Source organism: Suricata suricatta, chromosome 5 (genome assembly GCF_006229205.1).
Source record: "Suricata suricatta isolate VVHF042 chromosome 5, meerkat_22Aug2017_6uvM2_HiC, whole genome shotgun sequence".
Lineage (NCBI taxonomy): Eukaryota > Metazoa > Chordata > Mammalia > Carnivora > Herpestidae > Suricata > Suricata suricatta.
This window is the reverse complement of record NC_043704.1, coordinates 128,782,683-128,797,301: the sequence shown is the minus strand read 5'-3', so window position 1 is coordinate 128,797,301 and position 14,619 is coordinate 128,782,683. Positions and strand designations below refer to the sequence as shown.

The window sequence follows — 14,619 nt, the reverse complement described above, 5'->3', positions numbered from 1 at the left end:
TCTCCTGAAAAGGAACTGTTATGAAGTGGTGACTTTTAAATGTAGTTAAGTGTAAATACGTTTTTTGTTAATTGAAGAGACGTATAAAAAATCTCATTCACATGTAGACTCTTGTAATTTTCTAATCATGCCTCAATCGTTTATTTTTATAAGCTTTTGTTGTGATGGAATACAACTACCATTCATACAGAACTGTTGAATTGCTGTTTGTTTTCACTTTCAGTTTAAAAATCCCCTTATTATGCTGCTTCTGGCTTCTGCAGTCATCAGTGTTTTAATGCATCAGTTTGATGATGCTGTCAGTATCACTGTGGTAAGAAAATATATGTATATTTTAAACTACTGAATAATCATTTAAATTAGGATTGGCTTTTATTTTGGAAAATCAATTAAGAAATGATTTAGTGTTTCCTCAGGTTTTTTGTTAATATCCAAATTCTGCTTTTCATTGCCATAATCTCAAGTAGTATTCGAGGTCTGTGATGGGCATGCATGAGAATTATTTAACAACCTTCTAATTTTACAACTATGGAATATCTTACAGTAATTTTCTGGTTACAATTTCAATTTATTTTACTTTCTAATTGAGAATGTTCTGACTAATTGTGAACTAAAACCTAAACCCTGACGATTATGAAATTAAAAATATTACTTAACATGAACACTGTATTTTCTATGTAATTTTATTTTTTCTGGCTAGGCACTTCTAGCTTTCGTTGAAAGTTTCCTCTTTTTTCTTGTCCTCTGTTTTATGCTGGTATAAAAATTTGTAACAAGTACAAGCATTGATTAAAGCCAACATGTTTGTGCTTAAGAACAAAGTAGAAATTAATATAGGGCTGCAATTCTTTTCTTTTTTTAATGTTTACTTACTTATTTTGAGAGAGAACAGAGGAGAGGCACAGACAGAGAGGGAGAATGAGAGAGAATCCCAAGCAGGCTCTGCAGTGTCAGCACAGGACCATGAGATCATGACTGAGCTGAAATCCAGGAGTTGGGCACTTAACTGACTGAGTCACCCTGGTGCCTTGAGCTGCAATTCTTGAACTCTTGCTTGTGGACTCTCAGGGGTCTCTTTCAGGGAACATGCAAGGTCAAAACTATTTTCATAATACTAAAACATTTTTGCTATAGATAATTTGCATCAGTGGTGCAAAAGCAATGGCAAGTAAAACTGTTAAAGAGTGTTGGCTCAAATCAAAACAGTGGCAACAAACTGTACTAGTAGTCATTGTTTTCTTTCATTTTTTCTCTTGGGAGTGTTTTTGATAAAGCAGTAAAAATTAATTTCATTAAATCTTGGTACTTGAGTACATACATACCTTTTGAAATTCCATGTAATAGAATGGGGAATGTGCACAGAGGACTTGTGTATATTGAAGTTTAGTGGTTGTGTCAAAGAAGGGCAGTTGTGGTGAGCTGAACTAGCCTTTGATTAGGAGGAACGAATGGTTGACAGACTATGGTTATTTTTTAAGTTTTTATTTTTATTTGTTTTGAGAGACAGACCACATGAGTAGGGGACGGAGAGAGAGAGGGAGAGAGAGAGAATCCCAAGTAGTCTCTGCACTGCCAGTGCAGAATCCATGTGAGGCTCAAACTCTTGAAACAACAAGATCATGACCTTAGCCAAAACTGAGTTGGACATTTAACTGACTGAGCCACCCAGACACTCTGGCAAAGTGTGGTATTAAAACTTAGATAACTAGCATACTTTTTTAAGGAAAGTGAGTGAAATAAACCTGTCATTTCAAGAAAACAACTGATAGCATTTATTGCCAGTAATAAAATTTAAGCATTCCAGTGATAGTTAGAATTCTGCAGAATTTTTATGAATAACTATGTGCTAGATAGCTTCCTGATAAATTTAACACCATTCTAATGAGATTAGTAGTGATTTCAATGAATATGATTTCTTTCTACTATTATGAAGTATGTCAACCTTGGAAGATTTGAATGCAAGATGTTACAGTATTTTCAGTGATAAAAGATCCATTCCAAATGCAAAGTAGATCAATAGATTTTACTATCATAGGTTATGAAAAGGTCATTGAAGTAGCTTAGATTCTACATGGCAAATTACTTCTGAGTAACTAACACTTGTTTAATTTTGGTCTAGTAGCTAAGGGGAATATCCACAGTCATCTGAAAAAGCTTTTAAAATATTCCATCCCTTTCCAACAATATCTGTATGAGGCTGGGTTTTCTTCATATATTTCAGCATTATCAACATGATAATAGATTGAATGCAGAAGCAAATATGAGTCTAGCTTTTATTTATTTAAAAAAATTTTTTTTAATATTTATTTATTTTTAAGATAGAGAGAGACAGTGCGTACAAGGGAGGGCCACAGAGAGAGGGAGACACAGGCTCTGAGCTGTCAGCACAGAACCCGATGTGGGGCTCAAACCCACAAACTGCAAGATCATGACCTGAGCTGATGTCGGACATTTAACTGACTGAGCCACCTAGGTACCCCGAGTCTAGCTTTAAAAAAAAATATTTTTTTTAAGATTTAAAAAAAAATTCTTTTTTATTCAATGTTTTATCTATTTTTGAGAGACAGAATGTGGATGGGGGAGGGCAGAGAGAGGAAGACACAGAATCCGAATCAGGCTCTAGGCTCCATCCACGCTGTCAGGACAATCTCCTGTGGGGCTCAAACCCATGAACCTTCAGATCATGACCTGAGCTGAAGTTGGATACTTAACCGACTGAGCCACCCAGGTACTCCTAAAGAATTATTTTTAATGTTTATTTATCTTTGAGAGAGAAAGACAGAGTGCAAGTGGGGGGGGGGGCAGGGGAAGATACAGAATCTGAAGCAGGCTCCAGGCTTTCTGTGGGGCTCATAAACCAAGAGATGATGACCTAAGCTGAAGTCGCATGCTTAACTGACTGAGCCACCCAGGTGCCCCTAGTTTTGTATTAAGGCAGACATTAAAGATAGAAAAATTGAAAACACTTCATTTTTTTCACAAATTTTTTTATTTGGAAAAGTGTATTTTTCATATGTGTTAATATGTGATAGGTTTATTACTTTTCAGATGACTTAATTAGGCAAAATTAAAACTGAGCAATTGAGAAAGTATTGATTAAGGTAAATATCAATAGATTATAACACACATAAACAAAAGCTGGCCTTCAGTTTGTAAGAGCATATATAGATCTTGAGATCAAATTTGAGAAGCTGTCCTAAGGAAGACAAGCCACTGTCAGCTGTCAGTGTTTTCTCCCAAGGCAAAGTTGTGATTTCTTCCCCAGTTGATCTCCATACTTAGAGTCTGGTATCTGGGGACTGTGGACAGAGTTAGAAAAATAAAACACCATAAATGGTTATTTCTGAAGTTAAATGTCTGATTTCTTTGTTTTGTTTAGGCAATACTTATCGTCGTTACAGTTGCCTTTGTTCAGGTGAGTAGGTAGCCTATTTTGTCAACATGAAAATGGTATTTCTTGTTAATTTCTTAACAAAACTAAGGTGGCTTATGGCAAAATCTGTGGTTATTGGGGGATGGTAATACTGGGCAGAACAGTTTATTGTTTTTCAAATGATTTCAGAAACCATCAACTCATTCTCTAAGGAAATTTGTGGGACTAACTTAAGTGCTTTGATCTAGATAGTAGTAGCATGAAGGAAGTGTAGTTTTTTATTTGATAGAGTTAAAGGTAACTGAAGCAGATGGAAACAAAGAGCACAGTAATAGAAATAAAATCTAGCAACAGGTTTAAAAACTCTTTCCAATTAAAAAAATTGGGCCAGGGTTTAAATTCCTCATTTCCTCCACAGAAAGAACATTCTGACCTGGATCAGACTTCCTATTCAGCATAGACATTGAAATAGTAAATAAAACATATGATGCAGAACCCCAGAATAATGTAGAGATGATGTCAGGATATTTATTATAAGTTTAGGCATAGATAGAAATGTAGGCTTTTATGTTTGTTTAATATCTGATAACTTCATAATTTAGAACAGTGTTGGTGTGTCTCATTAAAAGTTTTAAAGCATAGTTAGAGGATTAGAAGGATTATTCTAGTTTAGGGGAAAATGTAATATATGATATTCAAGTTCATGTTGTTTTGAATTTTGAGACTAAATTTTAAGCAATTGTGGTTATTTTCCTATCTATGGTTAATTCCTTGGGTATTTCCTGTCATTATCCAGGCTTCCTATGGCAATCTTTAATTTAGTAGGTTCTTAATTTTACAGTAACCCACTGAGGAAAAGACAGTTGGAATCAGATTATCTACAGCAAGTTTGTGAGCTCCATCAGTGGACCATCAGGGATTCTGTTTCCAGGGAATCTTCTTGCTTGGAACAGACAGCAGTTGGTCTGGGGGCGTGGAGCTGTTAGTCTAGCAGAGGCCATTCCAGGCGGGCGCCATTCAAGGCAGCTCTTCCTTCAGTCGTGTGGACGGTACTACCCACATGACTGGTAACTGGAACTTTTGCATCTTTAATTGTAAGAAATGTGGAGTGACTTTCTTCAGAAGGATTCCTACAGTGTTACCACTATGTGTAGAAGACTGTAGTAGGTTGTTCTGTTGGTACACAGAAAACGCCTACCTCAAAAAACCCCACAAACTTGGCGATTTTAACATTGTGTGGAATTTTTCACAAATGCAGTGTGTTATACACTGTGAATGCAGTGGCAGAAACTATCCACTATCTCTGTGATACGTTCATTTGATGGAAAACTCCAGAAAGAATCCAAAACATTTATGAAAAACCCAGTTTCATTACACAGATAGGAACTTTTTACCCAAATGTGCCTTGAAACTAAAAAATATTGTATACATAGCAGTTAAAACCTCTCTAAAAAGATTTGTTGGCTAGTTGAATTTATTATATATAGTGCTTTGTCAGAAAACGACCAAAACTCTATCTGAAATTGTTAATGTTATATCTTTAGTATTTGTGTTTTTATCTGTTTTCTAGGAGAGTGCTTTTATGTTTTTATATCTACCCCTTTTTCCCTATCTTATTCAAATCTATTTCTCATCCCATTATATACCCATTATATTTCCAAGCCCTGAAAATAGCTAATTGTTTTATATAGTTTTACATTGATGCCACCTTACAATAAATTTGAAATATAACTTTTAAGTGTTCATTAGAGATGGCTGTCAAGTTTTTAGTGATGTGTTAAATGGTTGTTTTGATATAGAAGTATCTCTGTAGTTGTGGGGAGTAAAGTCTAAGAAGTCTGAAAAGGGAAGTAAAGATTGAGCAGCTTCTAGGTCCTTTATTATTAGGATCTAGAATTGATGTTTTCTAGTCTTCTGTGAAATATTTGGGTAAAACTTTCAAATTTCTTACTATTCTTGTTATGGTTGGGGGAGGAGTGTCTTATAATTTTCATACTTATAGATTTACTTTACAGTTTGTTCCTCTTGTCTAGGTGAATGCCGATTTAATTCTCAGTTATTCTTACCCTGCCCTGCGTTTTCTATTTGAAAAAGTTTGTCATGGGTGTGAAGTTTTGATTAGTATTAGTACTGCAGTCATTTCAGAGCACTCCGCTTCTCCCTTCTTAAACTTAGATCAAAAGATTGGTGTGCTTAGTGCAGACAGAAGACAAAAATAGCAGTGATGTTGAGTGAAGCAAGACTGCCCATGGAAACATGGACTGAATAGTATGGTGAGGAGAGTGATCTCTCTGACCCTCAGCTTTGATTCTATGGGTAGAGGAAGGCTGGAGCCGCGGAGGGTAAGGGCTCCTGAGAATGTCCCTTTGCAGATAATTCAGTGTGACGGCTATCAGAGCAATGCCAGCCACAACTCACTCTTATGGAACAGATATTCTTTCTAAGCAAACTTACCCCATAAATCTTTGTAGTTAGCATGTGTTTAAATCCTCAAAGCAGATGTTGCTTGCAGTTAATTGTCTTCGACTTCTTTAGTCATTAAACACTAAAAGCAAGTTTATCTTAATCCTGAGGCTCAATGATCTTAACTTTTAATGACTGAAAATTATGTACTTTTTATATACTATACAAACAGTAGTGAATGTTGTTTATTTTCTTATAAATAAACTGACCTTGGGTTTCACATTGAATATTAAACATATAAAATTAGGAATATTTAATTATCAAAATAGTTTGGTCACTATAGTTTAACATTTAGTAAGGAACAAGCTTTTATGTGTTAGGAATATAAATGCAAGTAAAGGAAAAGATAAGAACTGGGGAAAGTTTTTTAAAAATGATATCAATATTTACTTAAGTCTAACATGGAACATGTACATAGAAACATATGTATTTGTATTTCTTTATAAATGTTTTTTAATATTATGTTCTGTCTTTTTTTTTTATAAATAGGAGTATCGTTCAGAAAAATCTCTTGAAGAATTGAGTAAACTTATGCCACCAGAATGCCATTGGTATGATCCTTGTTTCTGATATGGATTTCTACTCTTTTTTTTTTAATTAAAAAATTTTTAAAAATGTTTAATTTTGAGAGAGAGAGAGGGAGTATACACAAGCAGGGGAGGGGCAAAGAGAGAGAGAGAGGGAGACACAGAATCTGAAGCAGGCTCCAGGCTCTGAGCTCTCAGCACAGTGCTGGAAGTGACATTCAAACCCATAATCTAAGAGATTATGACCTGAGCTGAAGTCGGATGCTTTAAGGACTGAAACACCCAGATGCCCTTCTTTTTTTTTTAATTGAAATGTAATTAGCATACAGTGTTATATTAGTTTCAGGTGGACAATATAATGATTCAACAGCTTTATACATTACTCAGTACTCATCACTCTAAGGTACTTTTAATCCTCTTTATCTATTTCACCCTTAACTCCACCCATCTTCCCTTTGATGGTCACCACCTTGTTATCAGTATTTAAGAGTCTTTTTTTTTTTTTGTCACTTTTTTTTTGTTCATGAATTTCTTGAATTACACATGGTTTTTGGAAATCACATGGTATTTGTCTTTCTCTGACTTATTTCACTTAGCATTATATCCTCTAGATCCATCCGTATTACAAATGGTGAAATCTCATTTTTTTATGACTGAATATTTCAGTATGTGTGTATGTGTGTACATAGTGTACATACACATGTACATACCACATCTTTATCCATTCATCTGTGCATAGACATTTGGGTTGCTTCCATATCTTGGCTATTGCAAATAATGCTGCAATAAACACAGCAGTTCATATATCTTTTTGTTTTGTTTAAAAATTTTTTTAAAATATTTTATTTATTTTTGAGAGAGAGAGAGAGAGAGACAGCCAACGTGAGCAGGGGAGGGTCAGAGAGAGAGGGATACACAGAATCTGAAGCAGGCTCCAGGCTCTGAGCTAGCTGTCAGCACAGAACCTGATGCGGGTCTCGAACCCACGAACCGTGAGATCATAACTTGAACTGAAGCCGGATGCTCAACCAACTGAGCCACCCAGGGCCCCTGTGGTTTTTTTTTTTGAGTTTATTTATTTATTTTGAGAGAGAACGAGAGCAGGTGCATGTGTGGATGGGAGAAGAGAAGAGAGAGAGAGAAAATCCCAAGCAGGCTCTATGATGCCAGTGTGGAGCCCAGTGTGGGGCTTGAACTGATGAAACCTAAGATCATGACCTGAGCCAAAATCAAGAGTTGGACGCTTAACTAACTGAGCCACCGAGGCCCCCCACTTATTGTGGCTTTGATTTGCATTTCCCAGATAATTAGTGATGTTGAACATCTTTTCATGTATCTTTTGTCATCTGTTTGCCTTCTTTGGAAAACTGCCTATTCCGTTCTGTCATTTTTAATTAGATTATTTGTGGGGTTTATTTTTGGTGTTGAGGTGTATATAAGTTCTTTATGTATTTTGGATATTGACTCCTTATTGGATGTATTATTTGCAAATATCTTCTCTGTTCAGTAGGTTGCTGTTTTGATTTTTTTGCTGTGCATAAGCTTTTTATTTTGTTATAGTTCCAATAGTTAATTTTTGCTTTTGTTTCCCTCACCTGAGGAGACATATTTAGAAAAATGTTTCTTTGGTAGAGCTCGAAGAAATTACTGCCTTGTTTTCTTCTAGTAGTTTTATAGTTTTAGGTCTTATAGTTAGATCTTTAATTCATTTTGAGTTTATTTTTGTTTGTGGTATAAGAAAGTAGTCTAGTTTCATTCTTTTTCATGTAGCTCTCCAGTTTTCCCAACACCCATTTGTTGAAGGGACTTTTTCCCAATTTATGTTCTTGCCTCTTTTGTTGGAGATTAATTGACCGTGTAAGTGTGGATTTATTTCTGGGCTTTCTATCCTGTGCCATTGATCTATGTGTCTGTCTTCCCATTTGTATTATCTTCAGTTTCTTTCATTAGTGTGCTACACTTTTTAGAGTACAGGTCTTTCACCTCTGTGGTTAAGTTTATTCCTAGGTATTTTATTCTTTTTTGGTGCACTTGTAAATGGGATTGTTTCCTGTTTCTGCTATTTCCTTATTAGTGTATAGAAATGCAACAGATTTCTGTGTATTAATTTTGTAACTTGTGCCTTGGCTAAATTCATTATCAGTTCCAGTAGGGTTTTTAAAATATTTATTTATTTTGAGAGAGAGTACACAATTAGGGGAGGGGCAGAGAGAGAGAATCCCAAATAGGCTCTGTGCTGTGAGCATGGAGCCTGATATGGGTTTGATCCTACGAACTATGAGATGATGATCTGAGATAAGAGTTGGGTGCGTAACTGACTGAACCACCCAGGTGCTCCCAGTTCCAGTAGTTTTTAGGTGGAATCTGTACAGTTTTCTGTATATAGTAACATATCATCTGCAAATGACATTTTATTTCTTCCTTACCAATTTGGATGCCTTTTTATTTCTTTTTCTTGTCTGATTGCTGTGGCTAGACCTTTCAGTACTACGCTGAATAAAAGTGGTGAGAGTGGATATCCTTGTCCTCCTAATCTTAGAGGAAAAGATCTCAGTTTTTCACCGTTGAGTATGGTATTAGCTGTGGGTTTTTCATATATGGCCTTTATTATTGTTAATGTATCTTCCCTCTAAACTTCCTTTGTTGAGTTTTTGTCCTGAGTAGGTGTACTTTTTATTTATTTTTTTTTGGGGGGTTTTTTTTTTCAATAATATTTTATTGTCAAATTGTTTTCCATACAACACCCAGTGCTCTTCCCCTTAAGTGCCCTCCACCATCACCACCACCTCTTTTTAGGTGTACTTTTTAAATGCTTTTTCTGCATCTGTTGAGATCATTATATGATTCTTATCCCTTCTCTTGTTAACGTGATGCATCATGTTGATTGGTTTGGAAATACTCTTGCATACCTGGAATAAATTTCACTTGATTGTGGTGAAGGAATTTTTTAAATGTTTGGTTTGCTTATATTTTGTTGAGGATTTTTACATATGTGTTCATCTGAGATATTGGCATGTAGTTTTTGTTTTTTGTAGTATCTTTATCTGGCTTCAGTGTCAGGATAATGCTGACCTCATAGAATGAGTTTGAAAGCTTTTTTTCCTCTTCTATGTTTTTGGTATTGTGTGAAAATAATAGGCATTAACTCTAATTCATTTTTTAAAAAACTTTAAAATGTTTTATTTATTCTTGAGAGAGAGACAGAGCATGAGCAAGGGAGGGGCAGAGCAAGAGAGGGACACAGAATCTGAAGCAGACTCCAGGCTCTGAGCTGTCAGCACAAAGCCACATGCTGGGATCGAACTCACAAGCCATGAGATCATGACCTGAGCCAAAGTCGGATGTTCAGCTGACTGAGCCACCAAGGTGCCCCTTAACCCTTCTTTAAATACTTGGTAGAATTCCCTGTGAAGCCATCTGGTCCTGGACTTTTATTTGTTGGGAACATTTTGATTACTGATTCAATTTCATTGTTAGTAATCAATCTCTTCCAATTTTCTTTGTTTCTGATTTGTCCTAGGAGGTTATATGTTTCTAAGAGAGTATCCATTTCTTCAACATTGTCCAATTTGTTGGTATATGTTTTGTCATAATATTCTTTTATAGTCCTTTGGAATTTTGTGTTGTCAGTTGTTACTTTTTATACTTCATTTCTGATTTTATTTAGTTGAGTTCTCCCTCTGGTTTTTGTGAGGAATCTGGCTAAAGGTTTTATCAATTTTGTTGATCTTCTTAAAGAACTGGTACCTGGTTTGTTTTATTGATCTGTTCTATTGTTCTAGTCTCCATTTAATTTATTTCTGCTCTAATTTTTATTATTTTTTTTCCTTCTGTTGGCTCTAGGCTTTCTACTTTTTTCCAGCTTCTTCAGGTGTGAAGTTTGATATTTTTATTTCTTGAGATAGGCATGTATTGATATAAACTTCCTTTATAGAACAATTTTTACTATGTGTCGAAGATTTTGGACCACTGATTTTTATTTTTATTTTTTTATTTTTATTTTTTTAGAAAATCAGCAAGGGAACAGTGGCTTTGAATGACACAGTAGTCCAGATGGACATACTAGATATATTCAGAACATTCCATCCAAAAATAGTGGATTGTACATTCTTTTCAAGTGCACATGTAACATTCTTCACAATAGATTACATATTAGGCCACAAAACAAAGCCTCAGTAAAAAAGACTAAAATCATATTATGCATGTTTTCTGACCACAGTGGTCTGAAACTAGAAATCAATCATAAGACAAACTCTGGAAAGAACACAAATACATGGAAGCTACATGACATACTACTAAAGACTGAATGGGCCAACCAAAACAATCAAACAGGAAATAAACTACATGGAAACAAATGAAAGTGGATTTTCACTTTTAGAAATTGAATGGGAGTAGTATAGTATACATTTTGGCATCAGATTTGTCTGACAGTAAAGTAACGTAGAAATGGTTAATTTAACATGAAAACTTCATGTTCTGTTCAGTGTAGAAAGTTATAATATTAAAACTTTAAAGTTTTAATATTGAGATTCTTGAGACATGGATTTATTCAACAGAGTTTTTTGTGTTGTGAGACTGTGTGCTAAGCACTGTCATAGGTGCAGTGATGCACAGTCAGACCCAGATGAATAAAAAGATGGCTTGAGTTTTCACATTTTACATTTGGACAATAACTGGTCCCTTTTTCTAGTGCTGTTTTTGTCATGTGAACATCTTAATTCCCAAGAGTAGAAAAATACTTATTTTCTTGGTTTCTTATATTTGACTTACCTTCATTGAAGTTGTAATGCTACAATATATTTTTCCTTAGACGAGCCCACTAGAATTATTTTATATAAGTGGCATGGCTTTCTTTTTTCAGCCATGGTTGTTTCTGTTTCATGTTGCAGTGTGCGTGAAGGAAAATTGGAACATACGCTTGCCCGAGACTTGGTTCCAGGTGATACAGTTTACCTTTCTGTTGGGGACAGAGTTCCTGCTGACTTACGTTTGTTTGAGGTAAGTTTGGTGTTTTAGTTTTTTTGGGCTGCTGTAACAGAATACCATAGACTGGGTTGCTTATAAACAACAGAAAATTATTTCTCATAGTTCCAGGAAATCCAGGGTCAGTGGACCAGCCCAATTGCATTCTGGTGAGGGCCATCTTTCTGCTTCATAGCTGGTGCCTCCTCTCTGTCCTCACATGGTGGCGGGGGTTAGGGAGCTCTGTGCAGTCTCTTTTATAAGAACACTAATTGCATTCATGAGAGCTCCACCCTCATTATTTTAGCACATCTAAGAAGTTATACCTCCTAATGCCTCATGTTTGAGAGTTAGTATTTCAATATATAAAGTTGGGGAGGGACACAGATATTCAGACCATAGCATTTGGTGATCTGTGTGTGAGCAGAGAAAATACTGGGATGTGGATTAAAGGATAGACATTAGTAGTTGTAAGGATTCATAGTTGGGACACCTGGTAGCTCAGTTGGTTGAGTGTCTAACTCTTGATTTTGGCTCAGGTCATGATCCAAGTGTTGTGGGATTGAGTCCTACATCTAACTCTGCTTAAGAGTCTCTCTGTCTGTCTCTCTCTCCCTTTCCCCTTCCATGTTCCTCTCCCCCTACTCACTCTTGTTCTGTCTCTCAAAAATATTAATACATACTTAATTTGAACATTTGTTTTTCAGGGTTAAAAAGTGACATGTTTTCTCAAAATACCTCTTTTGAGGTGTCCAGTAGTGAATCAGCAGATGTTTATGGAAATGTGTGGTAGGCCTCATGGGAGACACAAAGATGATATGATGAGTTCTTGCGATCAGGGAGTATACTATTTGTGTACATAAACCACTCACCATAAAATAAGATAGAACCTGGTAAGTGACTAAGAGAAGGGAGTGTGAACATTGAGAGAAAGGAGTGGTTACTTCTGATTTCAGTGAAGTCAGATAATGCTTCAGACAGTGTGGCTTTGGTGATGAAGGTTGAAGGGCAGTACTGGCCAGAGATGAGGAAGACAATGAAGCAACAGTATTCAAATCACTGGGGACGTCCCAGTGTGTAGTACCAGGCTAGGATATGTTAAAAGTAGAAAATGTATGGTAGAATCAGATTCAGGGGACCTTGGATGCAAAGCTCTACTTCAGATTTTCTTGATTAGGAATTAGCTTTCAAGGTATAATGCAGCCAGCAAATAATCTTACACTTAATCTGGCCACAGTGTATAGAATAGATTGACAGGCTGGAAAATGGAGTTCAGCACCTAGTTTAAGAGGCCTTTATAGCCAGTTAGCATGCCAGAGTCAGATACTTTTAGAATTAACAGGCTATTCATGAACACCTATGGAGCTGTCAGTCTTTGAGTACTTACAGTGCCCCCAAATTTGAGTATTCTCAGAGTTTATGAAAGCCTGAAGAACCTTTTTGAACTATGGAAAGAACAGACTTCATTTAATCCTGAAGTAATGGCGTTTTTTTCAAATACTTAAAATTTTTCCTTAGGAGGATACCAGACTGCTTTAATTGTTGAGTGGAAATAATGGATAGCACAGCAAGTATTAGTGTTGTTAATTTTGCTTTATTTCTGCCCTTAGTTTATCTTTTTATGTTACGTCTTTTTTTACTCCTTTCTTCTCTCTTTTTTTTTAATACCTAGTTTATGACAAGACCTTGCATTATTCTTCCTTAGAGATACGGTAGGCCTGTCCTTTGATATAAATCATTTTCCCTTTACCCCAAGGGCCCAAATTTGAATTTGTAGAGTTTATGTCCAGAAGTACTGGAGTGCTTCTCTTCCAGTTTAGAAGCAGTTCTCTTCAGTGGGATAGTCAGAAGATGGTGTTTCCCAACGTTTGAACATTTTGAGCAGTATAATCACATAGAAACTTCAAAACACAATTTGACTTGATAAACTATTTTAGGGTTTTAACTTAAATAAGGGTTAATCTAATAATTAATTTATTCACAGTTCATGTGCAAATAGGAAAAAACTAGTCAGAGTTCTGGATTAGTATGCATTTTATCCACTCAGCAAATATACTTTGAAGACTTACTGTGAGTTCAGTAAGGAAAGTTTTGACCTTTTTAAAGCTTGATGTTGTAACAATTGAAAGCATACGCTTTGTGGAGTAATTTGTTGTTAACTATTTTCCCCTAATCTGTTAACTTTTCAGATACTTTCATTAGCACACGTTTTATTTGGCTGTGCTATAGTTAGGTTGATTTTCTTCTAGTTAATTCATGTTTACATATATAGTTGAACATCTCTGAATCTCTTTATCACTTTTCTGCCCTATTCAATTTACCTATAACCTCGGTACCACAAGCAGACTTTTACAACAACTTTTACAGTAGATTGAGATAACTTTCTTAAAAGATTTAAACTTTTTGTGCTGCTTCTAGATTTAAACATACTATACTATAATATACTATATATATATATATATATGCATATATATATACACACACACATACAGTATATATGTATAAAATACTATAATAAGATTGTTAAGGTCACTTCTTCCGGACACAGAGGCTATTTTTGGAATTAAATTGGCTTTTTGGAGTGTTATTTGCTGAATTTGGCCATAGTAATCTTTGGATGATTTTTTAAGGCTAGCTGGTCATTTGATGTTTTTATATGAAATAAGCTCTTCATTAAGATTTAAAGGAAAGGAGGAGGAGCCAAGATGGCGGAGAGGAAGGGAGCTCTGTAAACTTCGTCTGCCCCATCAATCGAACGGAGAAGGACATTACTCTCATCTGCAAGAGCAGAAGGAGAAAATACGGACTCCAGAAGGAAGAGAACCTGAAGGATACCTGAGCAGGGGCAGCCGAAATACCAGCCTGAGCCAAGACAAACTGATTCCTCCCCCTAAGAAGCCAGCCACCAAAGAAAAAACATCCCATCTGTGATAGCATAAAAAGTGCATGGACTGGAACTTTGAACCGAGGCGGGCCTGGAAAATACAACTCGGCTCAACCTCGGCAAAAGGAGATCAGACTCATTAGAGTGGCCTACAGTTCCTAGTTCAGCAGAACTTGGCATACTGCCTATCTAATCTCTACAGACACCAAGGCTGAGCCTCTGAGAGCAGCCTCCAAGACCTACCACATCAAACCACGCCTATCCACGAGGGGAGCTGCTGTTTTTTTTCAGTTTTTTAAAATTTTTTTATAATTTTTTTCTTTTTTTTCCTCATTTTTTTCTTTTTGCCTTTTTCTGTACATATTTTTTATTATTATTACTTGTTTTACTTAAATTTTTAAAAATTTTAC

At 35.7% G+C, this 14,619-nt stretch overlaps 1 protein-coding gene across 6 annotated transcripts in view; it reads left to right on the top strand.

The window, feature by feature from the left end:
- The window catches only part of ATP2C1 (ATPase secretory pathway Ca2+ transporting 1), a 162,076-nt gene that overhangs the window by 74,069 nt on the left and 73,388 nt on the right, over window positions 1-14,619 (top strand). For all 6 annotated transcript variants that reach the window (XM_029940301.1, XM_029940302.1, XM_029940300.1 and 3 more), the window contains 4 exons: window positions 224-313; window positions 3,380-3,415; window positions 6,326-6,387; window positions 11,253-11,361. In XM_029940301.1, the coding sequence (XP_029796161.1) occupies window positions 224-313; window positions 3,380-3,415; window positions 6,326-6,387; window positions 11,253-11,361 (297 nt within the window). The remainder of the gene's footprint in view (window positions 1-223; window positions 314-3,379; window positions 3,416-6,325; window positions 6,388-11,252; window positions 11,362-14,619) is intronic.